This window comes from Spermophilus citellus (genome assembly GCF_964194105.1).
Source record: "Spermophilus citellus genome assembly, chromosome: 6".
In the NCBI taxonomy this organism is placed as follows: Eukaryota; Metazoa; Chordata; class Mammalia; order Rodentia; family Sciuridae; genus Spermophilus; species Spermophilus citellus.
Window position 1 is genome coordinate 37448564 of NC_138187.1, and position 23856 is coordinate 37472419.

The 23856-nt window shown below is 49.2% G+C and overlaps 2 protein-coding genes across 12 annotated transcripts in view; one reads left to right on the forward strand and one right to left on the reverse strand.

Annotated features, from left to right (window-relative positions):
• ZNF12 (zinc finger protein 12) overlaps nt 1–23856 on the forward strand; it is a 1264586-nt gene that overhangs the window by 201061 nt on the left and 1039669 nt on the right. The window lies entirely within an intron of this gene.
• ZNF853 (zinc finger protein 853) lies at nt 763–15037 on the reverse strand. Of its 5 annotated transcripts, none has more exons than XR_014022583.1 (3): nt 14181–14201; nt 13528–13645; nt 763–1621 (listed from the first exon to the last, which is right to left on the reverse strand). XR_014022583.1 is itself a non-coding variant. In XM_081298785.1 (3 exons), the coding sequence occupies exons 2-3, from the start codon at nt 13610–13612 to the stop codon at nt 8871–8873; spliced, it is 2271 nt and encodes a 756-aa protein (XP_081154911.1). In that variant the 5' UTR covers nt 13613–13645; nt 14935–15037; the 3' UTR covers nt 7474–8870. The 5 variants fall into 5 exon arrangements, 3 of the variants coding, with proteins under 3 accessions (XP_081154911.1, XP_081154909.1, XP_081154910.1); XR_014022584.1 differs by having other exon boundaries at nt 13528–13650; nt 14181–14196; XM_081298785.1 differs by lacking the exons at nt 763–1621; nt 14181–14201 and adding exons at nt 7474–11056; nt 14935–15037.

Sequence of the window (23856 nt, forward strand, 5' to 3'; positions counted from 1 at the left end):
GGAGCATCCCAGGAGGGCTTCCTGTGGGAGGAAACAACCGAGTAAGTCCTGGGAGCAGAGTGGAAGGGAGTTCTGCCCAGCTAAGGGGTGGACGGGTGCTAGAGGGTAGCATAAGTCTGCAGCTGGGACCAGAATTAGGCAAACTTGAGTTCTACTCAGATCCTGCATGTATGAACACAGATGTCCTTGGCCTCAGCCACATTTGGAATTCTGCTGTGTTCCACTTGGAGCCACAGGAAGGCTGGTGCACAGAATGAGCTTCCTGACGATCGTTGTGTAGGAAGACAGCCTCCTCACTGCCAGCCTCCAGTGCCCACTATGTCACCCAGCCTGGATCAAACTCCTGGGCTCAGTGCTCCTCCTGCCTTAGCCTCCCAGGTGCTGAAACTAGACACACACCACCACACCCTCCACTTAGAAATTATGGTATGAATCTTAGAAATAAGAAATAATTGAATTAATTGAAAAGGAGAAGGTGGGTCTGGGGCGGAGGGGAGAGTGAGAGGAGGAATATCCATACTTTGTCATAAACCTTTGTACCTACTGTAGCATGGCACAGATATGGCCCAAGGGTCAGCCCAAGACATATCTACCTAGTTGCAAGAAAGCCCTTTTGTCATTGTTATTACTGAACACATTCTAGAGGAGAGGGAAGACCTCCACCTGGGTGCGCGTGCACGCACGCACACACACACATGTACTTTCACAAACCTTTGTAGATATGATAATTATATGAAAAATTAAGACTGATTATACTCTTGGTAAATTTGTGAGTTATTTATTTTTTAGTTGTAGTTGGACATAATACCTTTATTTTATGTATTTATTCTTATGTGGTGCTGAGGGTCGAACCCAGGGCCTCACACTTGCTAGGCAAGTGCCCTACCACTGAGCTACAACCCCAGCTCCAAATTATGAGTTTTTGAAAACAGATAACCTGTGTGTTTTTCACTGGTGAGTCAGCCTCGAGCCCCCGCCTTCTTTCTTCCTTTTCTTTCTTCCTTATCTCAGCATTTTGCTTTTATATTTCCCAGCACATATGGATTCAGCAGGCCTAAGCTGCCACCAGCACAGAAGGCAGAAACGTGATCTAAAGATCTATGATGCGTGAGGATGGAAAGATGACAGTGGCAAAGTTTGGCCCAAGTCAAAAGAACCCCTTGATGTAGCTAAAACTGCAGGTGGAAGGGCTTCAGGGGAGCCCTTGCCAGGGCGGTGGGGGTGGGGGTACCGACCCATGTTTAGAATTTGTACAAAGGCTTGCTTCACACGGCCTTCATCCTTCACCCTTCAAAATTTGTTCCAGGGGTGTGACTTAGTGGTAGAGTACCTGCCTAGCATGCATGAAGCTTGGGTTCCATCCCCTATTTTGGGGGGCACTAAGGGGTGGAGTCAGTTGTGAGAGTCAGCATTCAAGAGGAAGACGGGGCCATGAGGGCAAACTCCCTCTGGGCTTCCTTTCAGGTGCAAGCAGGGTGCGGACTGCAGAGTTCTGGTTGCTGTGCACAGGGCTTTGTGTCTGCATCAGCAAAGACAAGCTGTTTCCTTGGGTGGAGAACTTCTGGAAGTCAGAGGATGCTGTGTGATCCCAGGATTCATGTGATAGTAAAACATGGAAATGCTAGAGGGAAAATGGAAAACACAAAATCATAATTTAAATGACAATGATTGTAGAGGACCCACATAACGATGGTAACACCATGTGACACAATGTTAGGTGATCTTGCTTCTGTGTATTCCTACAATTTCCCAGTGTCCCCTGGCCATGTAGTTTATGCTTAAGGAACCACTGCTGCCATGGTCAGGGAATGGGGATGGGGGTGACCGTGACTGGAGGCCTCTCCCAGCCCAGCTGCCCAGCCTCCAAGCACTAAGATTTTGACATCATGACCCAGGTCTCCCTCCAACTCTTAGTCATTCACTTCTGTCCCCATTTTCAGTCCTGTCACCCTCTGACTTCTCTGCCACTGATATATGTCTGCAACTTGGAATTCTCCTCACAGAGGAATCTAGGGCAGACTCAGTGGCCTGGAAGAGTGGGCCACATGGACAAGAACTCAGGATGCAGCTCAGTCCTAGGGACAGACTGGCTGGGGCAGATGGGAAGTGCAGGCAGCCCAGGTGCTAGACTAGGCCACTCCATGGCCTCATTATGGATCTGCCCAGGACAGACATTCTAGGCAAAGGTAGATGAGAGTTCCTGTCTCTCTGGAGTGTGGAAGAGGATCACCAGTTCCTGTGCCTGCTGCCCAGACTGCTAATGGGAGTTGGAGGTGGAGGTGGGAAGAACTGGGGACTGGGATGTGGTTAGAAGAGAAGAGCAGAGGTGGGAGGCCAGGGTGAAGAAAGAGGGGCCAGAGACAGGCAGGGGACCCTTGAGCAGGGCCTGACTCATGGGACTTCCCACTTCACACCCTGGCTGGGTTTCAGGACTCAGGAGGCACCTTGGGGGCAGAGCATGAGAGCAGGCCTACTTATGCTAAGATGCTATTGGAGTAGAGATGCCAAAAAGAGATGGATGAGACGCTGAGAAGCCTTGGGGAGGCATCAGACTAGAGACAGAAAGTTAGGAGTTTGGGGCAAATGGATGATATTTAAAGAGGCTGTAAGAGGAGCAGAGGCACCTGGGGTCAGGGTGTGGACAGGGAAGGAACAGACATAGAATGAACCCTGGAACTTGCCCATGTTTAGCAACTGAGCAGAGAAGATGGAAAAGGAATGGCTCCAAGATGGCTCCCAGCTGAGTTTCCTAGGGGTTTCGTCCATGTGAGTAAGGAAACTGTTGCAACCCTGGAGTCGCCTGCATGGCTGCTGCTACTGGAAGCACCTGGCTGCTTTGGGTCCAGGTGTCCCCCAGGGAGAGAAAGTGAGAAGAAAATATCTGTGCAAACTTCCAGGACAGAGGAGGAGCCTTTACAAGTGGAGCCCCCAGTGGCACTGCCCTGAGGGTCTCCCTGCAGGTAGGATCTGCAGAAGCCAGGACACTTTGCAGAAACCTTGTAAGTTCCCAGCATTCCGTGGCTTTTTCCAGTGAGGATGCAACAGCAGCTCTTGCTGACCTGAGGAATGTGTACGTCAGCTCACTGGGAAGCAGAGTCAGATGCATGCACTCTAATTGTTAAGTGCAATCAGATTGCTTTTTTTCTGTGGAACTCACCACATAGTTGCCTATATATATATATATATATATATATATATATATATATATATATATATATTTTTTTTTTTTTTTTTTTAATAAGATGAGGTCTATGTTGCCCAGGCTGGCCTCAAATTACTTAACTCATGCCCCCAAAAGGGGATTTTTAAAGTAAAAGGTAGAGAATTAGGATGGAAATGGAGCACCAGGCAATCACTAGTAAGTCCAATATATGTTGAAACTCAGACAGGCATACACCTGTAACCGCAGCTACTCAGGAGGCTGTGCCAGAAGGATTGCAATTCAAGGCCATCCAAGGAAACATAGTGAGACCCTGTGTCAAAATAAATTTAAGGGCTGAGGATGTTGCTATGTGGTAGAGCATCCCTGGCTTCAATCTATAGTACTGCCCGTCCTTCCCCCCACAAAAAAAATCTTTGAAAACATAACCTCCAAATAAAGACAACACCCCACCTAACATGGTACAACCACCTTCATATGACCCAAACCACACTGATTCTTTCCCCCAAGGAAATACAAAGCTCCATTATGTATCACTGGGTAATATCATCCGGTTTCTAATTTAATTTAATCCCTTAAATTAAAAAAAAAATGTTGGTATTGGGGATTGAACCCAGGAGCACTTTACCACTGAGCTACATCCCCAAACCCTTTTATGGTTGTTTTTATTTTGAGACAGTTTCTCACTAATTTGCTGAGGCTGGCTTTGCTATCCTCCTGCCTCAGCCTCCCAAGTTGGTAGGATTACAGGTGTGGACCACCCAACAAAAATAAATTTTCTTTAACTTAAATACTGACATGTAAAGGATCAGGTGTGGAACTATATGCTTATAGTTCCATCTATTTGGAAGGCTGAGTCAGGAGGATTCCTTGAGCCCAGGAATTTCAGGCCAGCCTGGACAATATAGTGAAACTCCATCTCAAAAAATAAGTAAATAAATAAAAACAAAGTTAGCCAAGATTAGTACATTTTGTGTTATATGATTAGGAAATGGGAGAAAGATAAAAATTGATTAAAATATAAACAATTGATTTATATAAAAATAAGGATGTAAAAATTACAGCCCTCATTTCTGCAACTGGTCACTTGGTCATAGATGACATTTATTATTATATTCTTCCAAAACTAGTCTGTATTCTCTTTGCCCACAGCAAGCATCCCAATGTGGCTGACCTTAACTAGAACTCTAAAAGGGAATTCTGGGAAACATAGCTGGCTTAGGCTACCCCACTGGCCTTCCCTTTATAATGAAACAGTTTCTATTTTAAACGTATCTATTAAGAACAATATCACTAGGCATGGTGGTGCACATCTGTAATCCCAGTAACTTGGGAGGCTGAGGCAGAAGGATCAAGACTTCAAAGCCAGCCTCAGCAACTTAGTAAGGTCCTAAGCAATTTAGCAAGACCCTGACTCAAAATAAAAAATTAAACAGGGCTGGGGATGTGACTGAGTGGTTAAGTTCCCCTGGGTTCAATCCCTGCCCCCAATCAATCAATCATTCAATAACAGTATTAATCATTTAAGGAAAATAATTAAGTCAGCAGTCACAAAGATGGATATAATACAAAAAATATGCAAATGAGCAAAATATAGGAAATACCAACAGGATTGAACACCCCTCTTTGGCTTGAAAATCATGTGCTACCACAAAACCTAGCCCCTGCTTAGCTCACCTCTTCATTCTGTTCCCTCTCTCCCAGAGCCCACCTTCCAGCTGTCCAGAAACACTGTCCCTAACCACTCCAGGTCCTTCTCTGAGCCTCGGCACACGTGTGACTTCCCTCTCCTCTCCAATCCCTAAGTTCTCACCTGCAAACACCTCTGGCCAGTCTAGATTCTCCCAGGAGGCTCCCTGGCTCCCCACAACCATCAGTTGCTCCATGCCCATGGTTATTTGTGTCTTTCTCTCCCACTGGGGACTCTTCAGTGAATGCTCGCCACACCTGGAGCCAGCCTGTCTTTCACCTGCAGCAAGCCAGGCTCTTCCTCTCTCTCCTAAGACCAGACTTTGCCCATGTACCCCATTTTAAGTCACATTCTGAGAATCAATGTTGGCTCCAGACCACTGTTTGCCTCACATACAACCACTCAATCTCATGTCGATTCCACTCCACATGAGGAACACATATCAAAGAAGGGGCAGTCTGTATGCCCTAGTCCCTGCCGAAGCTGTAGATGGCCCCGAGGCCATAACCGATACTCCTCATCTGCCCAATAACTTTGTTCTAGATGCTCTGCCTTTGGCACTTCTACTGGGTTTAGGGGACTGGTCTGAGGGGGTGATTCAGATCGTCATCCTGGTAAGGTCAGGGTCCCTGGTGGAAAGATCTGGGTGTCCCATCCCCTTGATGAATTTTACTTGGGTAAGTGACTCTAGGTCCATTTGGAAGAGGGCTGAGAAAATCATTGCTGTCCATGTACACCAAATGCAGTGGAATCATAAAGTCCTTCCTTAAGGCCCTGACTTCTCTGGATCTAAGAAACTGGCTCAGATCTAGAAACTGGGAAAGAGACCAGAGATCATGACTTTCCTTTAGGGAAACTAACAGTGGCCTTCAGGGGCACCACTTGACCTTTTTGTGGGGGATATATATAGAAATACCCTAGTTGACTGATCATTTCTCCACCCCCTGGGAACACCATGGTCACTACTCACCACCATAGGCACCTCCGTTGCATCTGAGCCTTCTGGTTGCCATTTCAACCTTACTTCCCACTTCATCAGTCATGTCCATCTTTCCCCTGGTGGTTAAGCACTACAGCTGGCCCCCTGCTAGCCCAAGATTCTGCTATACCCATTCACATGAGGGAGTCCAGCTCCATGACTGTACCTCCAGTGTCAGCCCTGATCTATCTACAGGAAACAGCCCCTGCTGAGCTTCCTGGTGAGGCCAGAGCCTCTCTCCTGCACATTCCTTTGCTCCTTCATGAGGGGAGTATCCATTTGGGCCTGCTTTCTTGGTTCCTGCAGGTATATAACAGCCAGATCTTACAGCTCCCTTGGTGAATAATTTTGTCTCTCCCTCTACAGAATTGGTCCTCCCCAAGCCAGACCACACTAGAGCTAGAAACCCATTATAGGTCTCATCGCCAGGAAAAGTAGTGGGGCAGGCCTTAAGGAATGCAAGCATCACCCTGAAAGGCATCTACCTCAATGAGACCTCTGCAAGGTCTTCAGACAAGGCAAGGGACACAAATGCAAAGGAAAATGGCCACATCTGCAGGCCCATTGGGTTGGGGGAATTGCAGGACTCACTGACCTCCAACACATGACCTGGGGCTCATCAATCCAAGCTAAAGGAGTCCACTCTTTCTATATCAGGGCCCTGATGTGAGTCTGGTCCAGCCCTCTGTGAAGTTTCTCTGCTCTTGCAACCTCTTGCAATAGGCCCTGTGTCTGGTCTTTCGGAACCTGCCGTTAGCTAAAGGAAATGAGGATTTTTTTCTATTTTATGGAGATGGGGATTGAACCAGGGCCTTGCACATAGGGTTTCTTTAAATATTGCATAGAGGCCTTCTTCATGTCCTTATGTGCCTTTAAATGACATCTGTGGACTCAAACTTCTCATTTCCCTCCATCATGGAATTAACTGTACCCAGCAAAACCTACCAATTCCAGGCTTTGCAATAACAATTTTCCCAATATGGTATCCTTTGATCAGATCCTGCCAGCAAACTTCATGTGAGTCACTCCTCCCTGCCATCCTGACCAGAAGCAGAAGAGCTTGGCTTGTCCCCCCATACCATCTTAATGGGCTAAGGGCCCCCAAAGAGAAGGCAATTCAAAGGGATAGCTAGATTTTCTACATAGATAGAATCAAGGGATTCCAGAAGCCCAAAGGTCATCTTCCCAAAAAAAAGAGTTGAGGATGTGTACTGTTGGAGATGAAAGCGGGGAGCCAGTGAGACACAAGAATGACCAAAAACTCTGAGAGCATCTGACTGGTTAAGTCTTAGAATTAAAGACTCTCAGGACTGAGAGGGGACCCCCAGTCTCATGACCCCTCTCCAAGTGGCCATCCAATAGTGAGCTCTCATCATCATCCCAGCACTCCACACGGCAACTGGACTGAATCGATATAAAGCTTGTCCTTACAAAATGCTGAAACTGGCTCTTCCAATGAGGGTTTTACTGAATAGGCCCATTCTCTGGCCAAGGGACACAGGTGGAAGGAAGGGTCTGGGGGAGTACTGGGCAAAGAGAATGAATACTAAGTTCCTGCTCTAGAATACCCAGGCAATTTTTCCTTAGAAATGAAGACCTGAGGGGAGACACAAAATCCAAAGGTGAAATCACAAAGACAGGACACTGTGTTTCTTCACTTTATTTTGTATGTTTTGTTTCTCACTTACCAACACATGTGTAAAATGTGGCAGGCTGTGTTAGTAAAGGAGAAGCAGGGAGGGGAGAGAGGGGCAGGAACTAAGCAGCCACGTGGGAAGTCAGGTTGGCCAGGAAGAGCCTCAAGCCCAGAGGTGGCCAGTGACATCCTCCACCAGCTCACCTTCCCATGAGGAATCAGCAATTGCTACTGCTCATACAGCCCCTGCCCTGGACGATTTGGTAAACATGGTAAATAACCTTTCTGTTCCTCCTAATCTTTGTCCCCAACATTCTTCACACATCCTGGGGCCAGAAGGCAAGGTCTGTTCAGGTGCCCCTCCCCTTATCCTGATCCAAGAGATCTCTGCTCCCAGGTCTCAAGGAGTCAACCTCTGGGCAGCATCTGAGCAGCTTGGCTGGGTGGGGCTATCTTGGAGATCTTTCCTGGGGAGGCTTCTTCCAGACCTTGGAGAGCCCTCCCAGAATGCACTCTGTTTCAGCTACAGGCTTCTCTATTCCAGGGAATATTAAAGGGCCTCTGGTGGATTGAGAACATTGCAGCAGAGGCCTAGAACCTGCCTCTAACACCTGCTCCAATTCTGGGTTCCCCAGGGGGGAAAGGTTTTACCTTCCACCCAGAGCAAGACTTCCTGGCACTTATTTGCACATTGACCCCATAGACACTGTGACCCTGTGTTTATGAAAACAGGTATTTTCATCAGAATTGTATTCAGCCCAATAGATTTTCATACTGGCAAGTATTTTCAAGGCAAATACCACTGAGGACAATTCAATGCCTTGATCAGTTTCCTACATAGTGCAGGTAAGTTTATTTTTTCCCTGTTTTTTTCCTCCTTTAAATAATTTTCACCAGGATCCATTATTTTCCGTGTGTGCCTCACCAGATTTATTTTATTCCCTGGTGAGTGTTTGGTCCACGTCAAACATCCTCAATTGTCCTGGGGAGTGTTCTCAGGCAGTTCTTGTTTCTACTAAGTCCAATCTTCTCAGGGGAAAATTTTTGGCAGCCCTCTCGCTCATGGGTTTCCCCACGTGCTATTTTAGCCACAGTGGCTGTTCTCTTGTGGATGATTTCTGGGGGTGGATCTGTGAACCTGGCACTTCTCAGGGAATATGGGGGATGATGGTAGTCTTTTCGTTCCCAAGGATATTCCAGGATGATCCGGGAGACGTTGTACTGGAGTCATGACCACGAAATGGGGTCGAGGTGTCCATCCCACTCCATGTGGGGCTTCTCACCCTCCACTCATGTGGAGGGTGCTTGAAAGAGCACCCTCCCCGCCCTGGATGCCCCGTGCTTCCAGGCTGACCCCTTCCTGCTCCTGGCCCTCTGCCTTCTGTTGCAGAGAGGCGCACCCGCATCATGAAGCCTTGTTGGTGGATGCTGTGGCCCCGGAGGCCTGCTGGGTGCGCGATGGGCCAGTAGACGGCGCCGGCCTCGAGGCCCGCAGCAGGCCAAGGCCACGCGAGCGGCCAGCTCCATGCAGCTGGCGCTCGTGGCGGCGAATCTGCACCTTGTGGCGGAAGCGCTCGCCACAGTCCTCGCACACGTAGGGCCGCTCGCCCGAGTGTGTGCGCCGGTGACGCAGCAGATTGGAGGAGACACTGAAGCGCTTGCCGCAGTCGCCACAGGCATAGGGCCTCTCGCCAGTGTGCGTGCGCTGGTGCTGCACAAGAGCTGAGCTCTCGCTGAAGCGCTTGGAGCAATACGAGCAGGCGTAGGGCTTCTCCCCCGTGTGGATGCGCTGGTGTGTCACCAGGTTGGAGTGCTGCGAGAAGCCCTTGCCGCACTCACCACAGCGGTGCGGCCGCTCGCCGGTGTGCGTGGCCTGGTGCCTCACAAGGTCCGTGCTGCGGCTGAAGCCCTTGCCGCACTCTCCGCAGATGGTCGGCCGGTCTCGTGCGCGCCGTCGCCGCCGCTGCCGTGCTGGAGTGAGCGCGGCGCTGCCCGCTGGGCCCGGGATGGCCACCACTGTTGACGTGGCCACTGCGGGCAGCACCATGAGCTCTTGCAGCACCACGTAGCCTGGGGGGGCCACCACAACGGCCGCTGGAGCCCCTGGGACAGTCGCCGCGCTGCTCCCTGCAGCGGGAACCAGCTCCAGCTGCAGTTCAGGCTGCACAGGGGTCAGCTCCAGTTGCACCTCCTGCTGCTGGGTGCTCAGCTCCACGGGGGTGAGCTCCAGCTGCACTTCCTGCTGCTCCAGCTGCTCCTGCTCTAGCTGCTGCTGCTCCAACTGTTGCTCCAGCTGTTGCAACTGCTCCTGCAGTTTGAGTTGCAGCTGCCGCTGCTCCTCCTGCCGCTCCAGTTCCTGCTGCCGCTCTAGCTCCTGCCGCTGCTGCTCCAGCTCCTGCTCTGACCCCAGGTCCACTGGCATGAGCTCCAGTTCCACCTCTTCCTCCTCCTCTGGCTCCAGTGGAGGAGGCTGCTGCTGCTGTAGCTGTTCCTGATGCTGTTGCAATAGCTGTTGCTGTTGCTGCTGCTGTAACTGCTCCTGCTGCTGCAGCAATAGCTGCTGCTGTATCTGTGCCTGCTGCTGCTGCAGGAGCTGCTGCTGTAACTGTGCCTGTTGTTGGTGCTGCAACAACTGTTGTTGTAACTGTTCCTGCTGCTGTAGCAACAGTAGTTGCTGCTGCTGTAGCTGTTCCTGATGCTGTTGGAACTGTTGCTGCTGTAATTGTTCCTGCTGTTGTAACAGTTGCTGCTGTTGTAGCAGTTGCTGCTGCTGTAACTGTTGTTGCTCTTGTACTTGCTGCTGCTGTAACTGTGCCTGTTGCTGCTGTAACAGCTCTTGCTCTTGCACTTGCTGCTGTAACTGTGCCTGTTGCTGCTGTAAGAGCTGTTGCTCTTGCACTTGCTGCTGTAACTGTGCCTGTTGCTGCTGTAACTGTTGTTGCTCTTGTACTTGCTGCTGTAACTGTTCCTGTTGCTGCTGTAAGAGCTGTTGCTCTTGTACTTGCTGCTGTAACTGTGCCTGTTGCTGCTGTAACAATAGTTGCTCTTGCACGTGCTGTTCCTGTAATAGTGCCTGTTGCTGTTGTAACAGCTGCTGTTCTTGTACTTGTTGCTGTAACTGTTCCTGCTGCTGTTGCAAAAGTTGTTGCTTTTGCACTTCCTGCCGTAACTGTTCCTGCTGCTGTAACTGTTGCTCTTGCACTTGCTCTGGTACCTGTCCCTGTTGTTGTATTACCTGCACTTGTGGTTTCAGTTCTTGGTGTTGCACAGATTGGTGGTTTTCCTGTAGCTCCAGCTGTAGTTGAGGCAGATGCTGTTGCCCATCCTGCTGTTGCTGCTTCTGTTGCATTTCTGGCTGATGTTCTAATAGTTGCTTCTGTGGTTGCTGCTGTTGAGGCTGCTCCTGCTGGGGCTGTTCTTGCAGCTCTGGCTGCTGCTCTAGCTGTTGCAGTAGCAGCTCTTGTTGTCCCGGCTGGGCTTCTTCAGCAATGTTACTGGCCCCTATTGGGGCTGACACTGATGGCTGTTGTGGGCCACTGCGCCCCTCCTGAGCCTCTTCCTCCTCCTGACTCTCACTCCCACCGCTGCCACCTGTAGTGGAAATGGCAGGAAGCTAGGAGAGAAGGATCTATAGGAAGCTCTCTAGTCTAGCCCTCTAGGACCTGCCCATATACAGTCACTCAAGGACACACTAACAAGTTCTCAGCAGGGACCCAAAAATGTTAGATCAATTGATAATAGCAGCGTAGCAGCATGACAGAAACTGAAATGCCAGGGGTGGGGGATGTCCAAGTGACCATTGGTCACTATACTCTAGACCCCCCCCCACCCCTCCTCTGGGCCTCCCTTCACACAAGCTCCATGGTTAGATCTTGGCACCAATATTAGCATGGGTGCCTGGGGCTCCCAACATCATTCCCTCAGGAGTCCCTTGCACTTCACTGTCCAGTGGAAATCCCAGCAGCCATTCCAACAGCCCAGCTCATGCTCAACTCTGACCTCAGTCACGGTCACATCTTCAATAAAGGAAACTTGCCTTCTCTGTAAATAATAAAACATTTCTGTAAAGCTGCCTAGAAGGACTACCACAAGTAGTTTCTAGAAATCACCAAAGTATCAGAGAGACTATCAGGTTTCAGGTGGGAAGTCCTCATTTGAGAACCTAATTCTTCCAGTTCAACTGTTCAACTTCCTACAGACTCAAAGGCCCTGCATGTTCCCCAGAACCCAGCAGGTGCTTGAAAATTACCTCTCCCGACAGGTTAGGAATTAGTCTATGGAGTAACAACAGTTCGGAAATACTCAGGATACAACTAGCTCCATTTGAAGCACCCAAAGACCAAATAGAAAGGAATGGAAAGAACTAAGAGCCCCAAGTCAACACAGAGGCTGGCCAATTAGTTAACTGCTGGGAACCTCAGTTTCTCCTTTTGCAAAAAGAGATATACCCTCAGAGACACAGTGAGAACTGGGATAAATGTAAAGCCCCAGTGTTGTGCGAGGCGCAGAGGAAATCTTGCACATACAGGAGCCACACTGGCTATGTTCTGCCTTCAGCACAATGTCCACATTCAGCTTCTCATTCTGAATATTACTGTTGTGCTATCAGAAAATCCTAATTCTTCTTTATAAGTGTGAGTCAAGGAGCTTTCTCCACCTCAGACTGATTTCAACACGTGTTCTTCCTACAGCATCATATTTTCAATCATGAAATGGAAAGCAATGGTTTGATTGATAAAATTTTACTTTCTGAGGGCTGGGGTTGTAGCTCAGGGGCAGAGCCCTTGCCTTGCATGCGTGAGACCCTGGGTTCAATCCTCAGTACCACATAAAAATAAATTTTATTTATTTATTTATTTATTTATTTATCGTCCATCTACAACTTAAATAAACAAATAAATTTTACTTTCTGGCTACTTTTCCAGGAATATACTGATTTAATAAAAACATAGGATATTTACATATTTTACATTTAATAAAAACAGAGGATATTTGCATATATATAATTCCTTTTAGAAAAATATTTCTAACAACCCTTGCTTAGTATAGTAGGTCAATGACAGCCTTTTCCTTAGACACTCACACCAATTGGGGGTTCTCTGATGATGGATGAAGACAGCCATGAAAACCTGTCCCTATAGCAGGACTGAAGTCTCTTAGACACCCCCTTCTCCCACCTCCTCTGGAAGCCACAGATCACACTTCTGTGTGACTCTCCTCCTTTCTAGCTTAGCTACATAGCCACTGTGACTTCCTAGGGCAGCATTTTTTTTTCACCTTTAATAGAGACACTTTAGTAAATATGTAGTTACATGTTGCCTGACATGTATAACCTCATAAGATTTTTTGTCAGTTCAATGTATAAGTCAGAAGAGTCCCTGTTTAGTGTACTTGTCCCCATTGTCCCAGGCCCTACTCAGCTCCTTAAAACACCCAACAGGAAACAGTCTCAAGAGTATGGCCACCATAGAAGGCTCACCCAGATGGGTCCCAGAGGGAGAGCTCTTGGAAGATTTGGTGAAGCCACATTTTTGCCTCTGAGCATCAGGTAGAGAAAAACATAGGGAAGCAGAGGTCAGGAGAAGTGGACAAGGAGAGAAACCTCAGGGAAGGGACCGAGCATCTGAGGCACAAGCTGCAGAGGAGGAATGGCTTTCTGCTCCTCAACTCCTTTTGGGAACCAGAGCAGGGTGCAGGGTGGCCCCACACACAGCGGGACAGTGGAGGTCACTGGGCTGCTGGGGCAACTGAGCAGCAGAGTCAGGCCAGCATATAAGTGGGGGTCAGGGCAGAGGCCATTAGTACTTCCAGGGTACCCCTCGATAACAAGAGAGCAGACTGACAGAGATACCCAAGAAAATTCCAGGACAAACCTGCAGTTGTTATTCAAGGCATGGAAGCTAGCAGGTGTGAAGCAGTGCAGGGGGATGGCTGCCCTGGGGCATCTCTGTACCGTCACACCTGGGCATCTCTGCACCTGCAAACCTGGGGCATCTCTGTACCAGCATACCTGGGGCTCTGTCAGGAGGTCCCTGCTAGGGGCCTCTGCCTCCAGCACTCACCTGAGAGGGCAGCAGGCCCTGGACCCCCATCCTCAAGACAGCGCAGCTCCAACACAAAGGTCTCTGTGGCTGGCCCCACCTCCATCCTGGTGGTCACACCGGGGTCCCCAGGAGCCAGCTGTGCTGAGAAGAAGGAAAGAAGCTGTTCAGATAGGAGGTGGTTGCAGCTCCTGGTCCCTGTTGCTGTGCAGAACAGCTGGCAGGCCAGCTTCTTCTGACTATTATTCACAGGATTCCATCTTCACCTGATCAGGCTGCTCCTAATTGAGACACAACTGTGGGGATTAGCCACTCACAAAGGCTGGGAGCTAGAGCCACAGAAGAAGCATTAGGGGTCCTCTTGGACCATCTAAGTCACGTTCCCTGACCGCTTCAAACATGGGCCTGTTGGTCTCCAGGGACTCCAGTGTCACAGACTGCTCTGGGAGCTCACCAGCTCTCTGGAAAGGCAGGTGTCCAGAGCACTATAAGCCATGGCAGGGCGGCCTGCCTGTCTGTGCTCCTCAGAGGTGGCCTCCTTGCAGAGGTGGCCCCACATCCAGGCCTCCCTTCCCCACCCAGATTGCCTCCAGCTCCCTCTGGCCTGTCAAAGTCAGCCCAACCCTCCTAAGAAGGGCGTCTGGGCACCCAGGGTGAATTCCCCTGGGCCTCACCTGGTACAGCATTTCCTGCTGGCTGCAGCCTCTGCACTAGGGGAGGTGTGGTCAGCAGAGGCTGCAAGGTGAAGGCCACAGCATTCAGCCGGCTCCTTCCGGAGGCGCCTCCATCCAGAAAGAGCCTGGGAGGCGCCTGCCACCCCGGGGCCTTTCTGGGCACTCGGCAGGGTTTGCGCTGTCAGAGATGCCCAGGTCGCCCTGGGCCAAGACAAGGGGCAGAGTGGAGTTCCCGGGCAGAAGTTAGTGGAGACTCTCGGGCGGGGGCGAGGACGGGAGGCAGAGCCCCGAATTCCGCGCGGGACTCAAGGCTGGCCCTGCGGGACCATCGCGCGCAGCAGGGCCGGGGCCAAAGCCCTAGGTTGGCGCTGCAGGGTGGCGGGGTCTTGGGTTGGCTGGGGACGGGCGACACAGGTCCTGGACGGCCGCCGGCCACAGGTGCCCAGAGCCCGAGGGCGGCCTGGACCGGGCCGCGCTGGCCGGGGCGGGGGGCGGGCGCCACGGCCGGGCCGGGTCCCCGTTCGCTCGCCCGCCCGCCAGTGCGTGCGTCCGTGCGGGCAGCTGGCCGGGCCGGGGCGGGGGCGCGGGGGCCGGCACAGGAAGTCCCCCCGGCATCCGCATCCTGTCCCCCGCCCCTGCCGCCCGCTGCGCCCCCGCGCCCCGGCCCCCGCAGCCGCCGCTGCCGCCGCTGCCGCCGCCGCTCTAGGCCGCCACCAGCTCGGTGGGCTTAACCCTTCCCGGCCCGGCCACTCACCCGGGCGGGGGGATAAGATGCGCGGCCCTGTGTGCGTCCCGGGCCGCCTGGTGCCGAGCGCAGCGCGCGCTGTGCAGCATCCCTGGTGCGCGTATCCGCGCTCCACCGTTGGCCACTGTAGCTGCATGGATGCTGGGAAAGGGGGCTCCCAGCCAGGCCCCTGCTACCCACTGAAGGGCAGGCGTGGCCTCAGGACACCCCTGGCAAGGGTACAAATCATGGCTAATTAGCACTTAATTAGAAGAACTCAGTTAATGAGGAGGTCCCATCCTGGCCCCGGTAGGTCCCCAGAGAGGCAGACCAGGTTCACACTTTGGACCCCTTCTCCTGGACCCTGATTTGGCTAGGACAGGCAGGCAGATAAACAGCTGTAATACAAATGGACCCAATGGACCATCAGGACCACCCTTTGAACTGGCAGAGCTGGCTCATCCTTCTCTGTGTCTTTGCTCCCTTTCTCTAGTCACAAGATCCCTGTAGTCAGGCCCTCCTACCTCTCCCACCCTCTGCCCTCCTCCAGGCGCTTCTCCCCAGCTGTGTTGGGTCATGATCTTTGTGGCTTCTTTTTCTTTCCTGTCATGCCAGGCTGCTTCCTCTGTGGGTTATGGGTCTCCTCACAGGGAGTCCTGACCTGATCATCTCCATATCCCCTCACTTTATTTTCCTGTCCTCAGAACACAGACCTCTCCAATCTAGAGAATTCACTTGAAGATTGTGCTGCTCACATTCTCTAGAAAAACCCAAAGAGCTGGTAAGGGAAAGCCTTTCCTGGAGTGGAGTGGGAATGCCTCACTGGAGAGAGTCAAGGGCTGTCTTGGAGTCATAGTCCTGCCTACCTTCCTGGCTCCCTACTTACAACACTATTGCACATGTGGATTCTTCCCAGTACCCACAGGCATGGGAGTTTGGGGTTTGTCCAGTGGCTCTTGCCTGAAAACCTTGTGCTCACAGCTCCAGAGGATAGAGGCTCACATTGGATTCATTGGGGGAACAAGTGCAGCAATAAGAACCTGGCTTCCAAGGCACAATAACCTGGGCTTATGGGGACCTCGTGCAACTAGATAATTTGAGACAGGGTAATACCTGTCATCCAGAGGTGCAAGCACAAGTGAGTCAACAAGGAGGATGTGGATAAAGGGTGATTGCACACCTCCCTCCCCTGGGAGGGCCCAGGGTGAGGGAAGGCAGAGCTATCTGCTTCCTCCTCTGCCTAGGAGACTGCAGATTCCCCAGGACCACCTCACTCCTCCTATCTTTAAGCCTCTCCCTCTGCTGGATTCTTTCCAATAGCATTTTCACATCGTCAGGGCTCTCCCATCTTCAATCATGAAACCCCACCTATCTCTTCTCTGACCATTCCTCCTTCTCCTCTGCCCCATCACTCCACCCAGACACCTCCCTGTAACCTCCATGTCTAAATCCCTCATCTTCTCCTGTCCAGAGTTCCTCTAGGCCACACTGACCTTCTACTGGGCTGCTGAAAGAAAAACACCTGGTTCTCTCCTCCTCTTGGTTGGTCTACCCCTTCTCTGTGGACTGTGCGTCCTTCTGTAGGTTCATGTTCACCTCTGCATAATTATAACATGCAGTAAGGGGGTCAGAAGGAAGCAACAACCGTTTTCTCTCTGTGAGTATTTCTCCTGTCCATTCCTGAGCACCTGACCCAACAGCCACATTTTTCTTCTTTTTTGTTTCTTTACTTTTTATCAAAGGTGATATACATACCTAATTGAATAATTCCAACAATTCTATAAGGCTTTTAGCAACAGCAACACAAACCTCTCCTCCCTTCTGCTTCCATTTCCATTTTTCCTGTGCTTTTGCCATGTTTTTAAATAACATGCTTATAATGTTATTACTTGATTTTTTTCCATCTTAGACAGTATCCATTAGAAGCTGAAGACAAATCTAAACCACATATCCATGGGCACACTTTCCCTCTCCTCCTGCTGTTGTATAATAAAGAATTTGTCATTACCCTCTGTTCTTGGGGATGAACTTTATGCCAAAGAGGCGACCCCTTGCAGGCCTTTAGGTAACTTCAGGATCAATCACACCAGAAAGACACTCTGTCTTTCATGTTAGAGGTTGAGGTGTTGAGCTATGTGACCCCTGGTGAGAAATTGGGACTGACATTTTACTTTAATCATGTGGCCAATGATTCAATGCATATGCCTAGGTAATGAAACCTCCCACCCACACACACACACACACAAAAAAAAAAATTCTGGAGGTCAAGATTCCTGGCTGGTGGTCAACAGCAATGTGCCAGAGGGTGAGAATATGGAAGCACTATATTCAGGTCCCTTCCAGGCCTTGCCTTATAGGTCACCTCATAGACCATGGCTGGTACTGGTTTATATTCTTTAAAGTAAAACTATAATCATAACATTGTGCTTTTCTGAGTTCTGTGTGTTGCTCTAGTGAATTATTAAACCTGAGTTGGTCATGGGAACTTCCAAATATGCAGCCAGATGGTTAAGAGTGGACTGGGCACTTGCAACTGGTGTCTAAAGTAATAGCAGGCTTGTTGGAATCTTCTACCTGGAGCCACCAGGTAGTGGAACCTCAGTCTGGCTGAACCTAGAAAAGTCCAGCCAGGAAAACAGAAGAACTCTTAAATAATTACACAGAACACTGAACACAGATGGCTAAAAATATGTTAAAAGGGTTGTAGTACCACCAAGGGGAAGATGAGAATACTGGAAATTAGTATCCCTAGGACAAGAGGAGCAAAGAGGAAAAGTGATACTGTAGGGAGTCACAGAGCTATTCAAGAAATTGCTGTATGTTGGGAGTGGCGGCAGCATGGTTGGAAATGGGAAAATGAAGCAAGAACCTAGAAGCCCACACTCACCAGCCATCACTGAATGTGCCACCAGAAGCAAGAATTGTCCTACGTCCCAACCAGACTTCTGATCTCTCAGAATCTAGCCAGAAGTCAGCTAGCCAGGGAGTCCTGGAAATGTAGTTTGCAGTCTTCCAGTCTCCTGCCATATTGAGGAGAGCAGGAAGCCAAATCAAGAGGCAATGGATAAATAACTGGCACATTCAATGAGTCTGTAGAGTAGGGCCATTGGAGGCCCATTTGGAAATGTGGACATTTGGGGGCTAAGCTGCTGAGAATAATGCTGGAGCTACCACTGGTTATCTATTGGGAAGTAGATTTTCCTCCTTCTCCTCCTCCTTTTCCTCCTTCTCCTCCTCCTTTTCCTCCTTCTCCTCCTCCTTTTCCTCCTACTACTCCTTCTTTTCCTCCTACTCTTCCTTCTTCTGATGGGGTCTTGCTGTGTTGCCCAGGCTGGGGTTGAACCCATAAATCTTCCTGCCTCAGCCCTCTAAGTAGCTGGAATTACACACACCTGACTTCTTTAGTGCTCTTATTAAAAAAAGGTATCTGGTGAGTACCTCTTTGGGAACCATGTGATGATTAATTTTATGTATCAACTGGATTGGGCCATGGGGTGTACAGACATCTGTCCAAACATTATTCTAGGAGTGACTTTGAGGGGGTTTCTGGATTAGATTAACAATTTAATCAGGAGATTGAGTAAAATAGATTGTTTCCCCTAATGTGAGTGGGCCTCACCAATTAACTGAAGACCTGAATGGAACAAACAGGCAGAGGAAGAACCTCTCCTGCTGACCAAGCTGAAACATAGTCTTTCATGAACTGAAACTTTTTTGTTTTTTCTTGGTCCTTGAATTTGCCATCTTTCACACTAGAGTTTTGACTCTGCAGGTTCTCAGCCCTCATACTTGAACTATAACTAGACACTGGCTCTTCTGGGTCTCCACTTACCAACCGCAGATCTTGGTATTTCTCAGTCTCCACCATTGTGTGAGCCAATTCTCTGAAGAACACTGTCTGAAAAGTCTGTACTCTCCCACTTGACTGGGCACAGATTATTGGCACTTGCATGGCTTGATTTTAGCTTCCAGCATTGCTAAAGGGGGTATTGTGTGCCATTTGACTCCTGTTCTTTACATGAGAGAAGGAAAACCAGTGGGCCAAGAGGAAGACCCTGAGGGGAAGCGGAATGCAACAGACTCAGATCTGCACCTGGACTGTGGCTGTGGGGCTGTGGGAAGCTTACTGGAGGTGACACAGGTTTGTAATATGCTCTGGGGAGAGTGACAGACAGTACTGAGCAGCACTGGCTCTCCTATCTAGTATGTATATCAAATCATGCCCTGGTGGTGACCCAGTGCACAAATTTTGGGTATGATTCCTCAGACAACTCCCCGGTTTCTGTTCTTGGAGCACCATGTACCTGCAGCACTTTGCTACAGATTGAATTTTGTATTCCTCCAAATTTGTGTGTTGAAATTCTAACTTCCATGGTGATGGCATTAAAATTTGGATCCTTTGGGAGGTGATTAGCTCATGGGAGCAGAACCCTCTCAAATGGGATTAGTGCCCTTGTAACAGAGGCCCAGAAGGGCCCTCAGTCTCTTTCCACCTTGTGGGGACACAGTAAGAGGATAGTAGTCTATGAATCTGGAAGCGGGCCTTCACCAGACTCAATCTACACACCTTGATCTTGGACTCCCCAGCCTCCAGAACCATGAGAAATAAATTTCTGTTGTTTGTATAAGCTGTCCAATTTCTGGCATTTTTTGGTTTTGGTAGCAGCCACAATGAACTAATACACATTTCATGATTCTAATTTTGCAATCTGATTAGAGTCTGTCTCCCTCACGAGATACCAGATACACAAGTCAAGGAGTACCCAACGAGTGTTTGTTGAATAAATTAATGGGTGAAATCAAATTGTCATGTTACATCTACTAATATAGCAAAAACTACTCATCATAAGAGCCATCTCTTACCTCCAGTCCACAGAGGTGGGACATCTGGCCCACACTAAGCAGACCACCCTCTCCCACCACTACGAATCTGGAGCAGAGATATGTCAGACCAAAAGTTGCTGGGTTGAACTACCTGGTGGAGGCACCTTAAGGAGACAGTCCTTTGGGTCCCCAGTGCTGAAAAGACCAGTGTTCTGCAGGTTCCCCCGCTTACTGTGAACTGCCCTTGCATCTTTCCAGAAAACTTATTTTCCTTGCCTAATTCACTCAAGACTTATTTCTGTTGCTTGCAGAGAATTCTAACACATGCAGAAACTGGTCCTTGAAGGGGCATCTAGGCATAGTCCTCCCAGGAAAATGTGGGATATTTGGTGCTGGTTATTGAGTCAACATGGGGGAGAGGTAAGGAGCTCTCCATGCACATTCTAGAATAGGGAAAGGTATTCCATTAAACAATCAATTAAGGTATCAATTAGGATCACCTGAGGCTACATGTCCTCTGTGTTGAAGCTCTGGGTCAATTCAAAGGCCATAAGGTATAAGTGTAGGGTGGTTCCATATGATGGTGTTAGTTCCCTCACAAAAAAAAAAAAAAAAAAATCTCAGTGCTCTTTTGTCCATATTGAGCTGGGCCCTTCCTTGGTTCCTCTGAGAGTTTCCCCGCTGCACATGGTACCCAGGGCTTTACATAGGTGCAAGCACTCTGCCACCGAGCTGACTCCCCAGCCTTTTTAAAAAAGGTTTGACTTTGAGACAGGGTCTCACTAAGCTGCCCAGGCTGGCCTCAAACTTACCTCAGCTTCCTGAAGTGTCTGGGATCAGAGGCATGCACCACTGAGTTCAGCTGCTGTGAGAGCACTTTGAAGTCCTTGCAGCCTCAGGCTAACACTTGTGAAAAACCTGGGTCTAAAGTCAAATCCTGGGTCACTGGAAGGGAGCTCCACAGGACTCTATTTTCAAACACTCCCTTAAGACGGTATTTATTGTCTCATAGTTCTGAGGCTAGAAGTATAAAATCAAGGGTTCATCAGGGCTGGTTCCATTGAGGGCTGCAAGAGAGTTCTATGCTTACCTCTAGTTTCTGGTGATTTTTGTCATCACTTGACTTATGCAGGCGTTGCTCCAGTCTCTGCCTTCATCTTCACCCATTGTGTGTGTGTCCAAATTTCCCCTAGTCATATTGGATTAGACCTCACCATAAAGGCCTCATCTGGACCCAAGTAATTGTATGTGCAATGACTCTATTTACAAATAAGGTACTAAGAAGTGAGGACTTCAACAATCTGAGTTTGGGGCTGGGAGAGCATGATTCATCATAGACTCATAGCCCTGACATAGGCTTCACATTTGTGTTGGGGTGTTAATCCGGAAAGTTGGGGATGATGACCATGGCACAGTGACTTTGGAAGGAATATAAGAACCAGGAACCAGACATCTTCCAATTCCTCTGAAATACCCAGAAGCCCAAAAACCTACATCCCTGCAAGGGAGAGCTGACTGTTCCCCTCCTGCCACCACGATGTTCCCTAAAGGAACAGACTTGTCCTCAGCATAGCCCTAAGAGCCAACTCAGAATCAAGGTAGGGAGAAGAGGAAGAAATGGCAAGAACATACCAACTTACAGCTCTTAAAAGCTGAGACTGGTTGAAGAAGTGTGGAGAAACAGCCCAGGGAGCAGAGTATAAGTTGGGTCAAGCTGACTGCAAGGACCATGTGCTATCGGGAGTCTGTATTTTGTTCCCGCTTGCCTGCAGGGCATGGCGCCAGCATTTTTCAGGGAGCGAATGCCAACCTGAACCAAATATGGGTCTGTGCCTGGAACACACTGTTGGTCTGAGATTAAGGAAGAATCCAGAGACTTGGGACTGGAATGCTGGACTGGATGAATCACAGGCATCTGCCACACCCCATGTCCCTCTTCAACTATTTCCCCCATAAGGGCTGAGGACTTGCCCCCTGATTTGGGAAACAGCTTAGTAATGGAGACATCAGGGTCACAGAGAGAACCTTATTGCCAGGTGTGGTGGCCTGCAGGTCATTGAAATGCACTTCTTAGTCTGAGCTAGGATGGAAGGATGCCCTGCTGGCTGAAGCCAGGAGATAGCACTAAACCTCCAGGAGTAGAGTGGGAGACAGAAGATGGTAGGCATCATATGGGTGGGAAGGAAATCAGTTCTCAAGGATGGCCTGATCCATGGTGCTTACTGGCTATGGTTCATAAAACCAGGGGCATCCCCCAAAGAAAACACTTCATGAAGAAGCTTGGGGATACCTGTTGGTGAAGAATGGCTTTTGCAGGTTTGTTCCCTGGAAAGCTGATTTTAGGATGGAGGTTAGCATGCAGGAAACTTATGCTGGAGAGGCCTTAAAACCAGCATTTATGAACTGGAAGGGAAAGATAGAAGGAGCACTGGAGAGAGGGGGGCTTTGGACAGTGATGCAGCCACGGTAAAGGGCCTGGCTGACCCCATAAGGACCACAGAAGCCAGGATGGTTCTTCAAAGTTGTCATTAGCTAGGACAAGGGGCAGGGAGGGACTTTATATGTCTGTGTCTATCATTAAACTTGGTACCCTGGGAGGGCAAGCTGTCACTCTAAGGCAGTATATAAGAAAGCCAAAACCTGAGGGCTGTCTGCCATAGCCCTGTGATATTGAAGGGATCTCGGGATCCACTGTAGACACTTCCCCAGCAAGGGATTCCTCATCCAGCTCTTGGGCCAAGGCCACCAGAACTTGGGAAAGGGGAGGCAGCTAGTTAGCCACACTAAGCTGAGCAGTCAACACATGCTGTTGAGATAGAGGCATTCAGGGCTCAAGGAGTCTGAGCTGCAGAAATTAGGCTACCTTGACTTTATCATTGTGATACCAGAAATGAAATTAATTAGCAATCACCTTTGATTTTATGAGATGGTATCACACACACACACAAAAAAAAATCCCAAGCCTTGTGCACAAGGATCTGTAACTGATGGTGTCTCTCAGACAATCCCCAGGCCCAAGGAAAAAGTAAATCACATCCACAGGAGGTTTTCAGAGGAGGTAAGAGGGGACTCACTTTCCTCTCCTGCTAATTATAACTGAAAACTTTGAATACACAAAAAGTAAATGCCTGAAATGCTGGGCAGAATGGGTCATGCCTGTAATTCCAGATACTTGGAATGAAAACAAATAGAACAACAGTATATTCGATGAGGCAGGAGGATCACAAGTTCAAGGCCAGTTCAGCAACTTAATGAGACTCTGTCTCCAAATTAAAAATAAAAAGGGCTGGTGGTATAGCTTAGTGACCGAGTGCCCCTGGGCAGTACTGGGGGTAGGGAGTAAATGCCTGAAAAATAAGTAATAATGGCAGATTGGAAGAAAAAGCCAAAACATAAAGAAAGCCTGATGGCAGACCCATCTCCTAGCTGTTGGTCTTTTTCTTGGTCTATTGGCCTTGGCCTGGGTGGCTAAAACCAAGAACTGCATAGCAGCAGGGGAAAATAGCAAAACTACAATAGAACCAGGCTTCTGGGGAAAGTGGTCCTTGGAGCAGATGAGTGGGAGAAGAATATCTGCATTTTTCTCCTTTTTTCTCTCCCAGTCTCACCATGAGCCAGTGGTAACTGGCTTGTGGTAGTGGCATGGCACCACCGGTGCTGGGTGTGGTGGTACATGCATGCTAGCCCAGTGACTTGGGAGGCTGAGGCAGGATGATAGCAAATTTGAGGGCAGTCTGGGCAACCTGATGGGGTCCTGTCTCAAAAATTTAAAAAGGGCTGAGAAGGTAGCACAGTGGTAAAGTGCTTGCCTGGCATGCACAAGCTCCTGGATATAATCCCCAACACTGCACCAGAGAGAGAGAGAGAGAGAGAGAGAGACAGAGAGAGAGATTTTTTCCTAAGGGAACTGAAAACATCTCCACACAAAAACTTATACCCAACTATTCATAAGACAGATATTCATAAAAACCAAAAAGTAGAAATCAACTGATAGATAAATGTGTTATATACATACAATGGGACCCCTTCCAGTTGCCCAGACTGCCGTCAAATTTGTGATCGTCCTGCCTCAGACTTCAAGTCACTTTTATCTACATACAACATTCCATTTTTTTTCTTTGTTATCTA

Excerpts from the sequence above, each read along its gene's own strand:
- ZNF853 (XM_081298783.1), bottom strand. Across the intron at positions 11,057-13,527 it reads AGGGCCTGCTGCCCTCTCAG|GTGGCAGCGGTGGGAGTGAG; the intron begins GTGAGTGCTGGA and ends TTTCCACTACAG.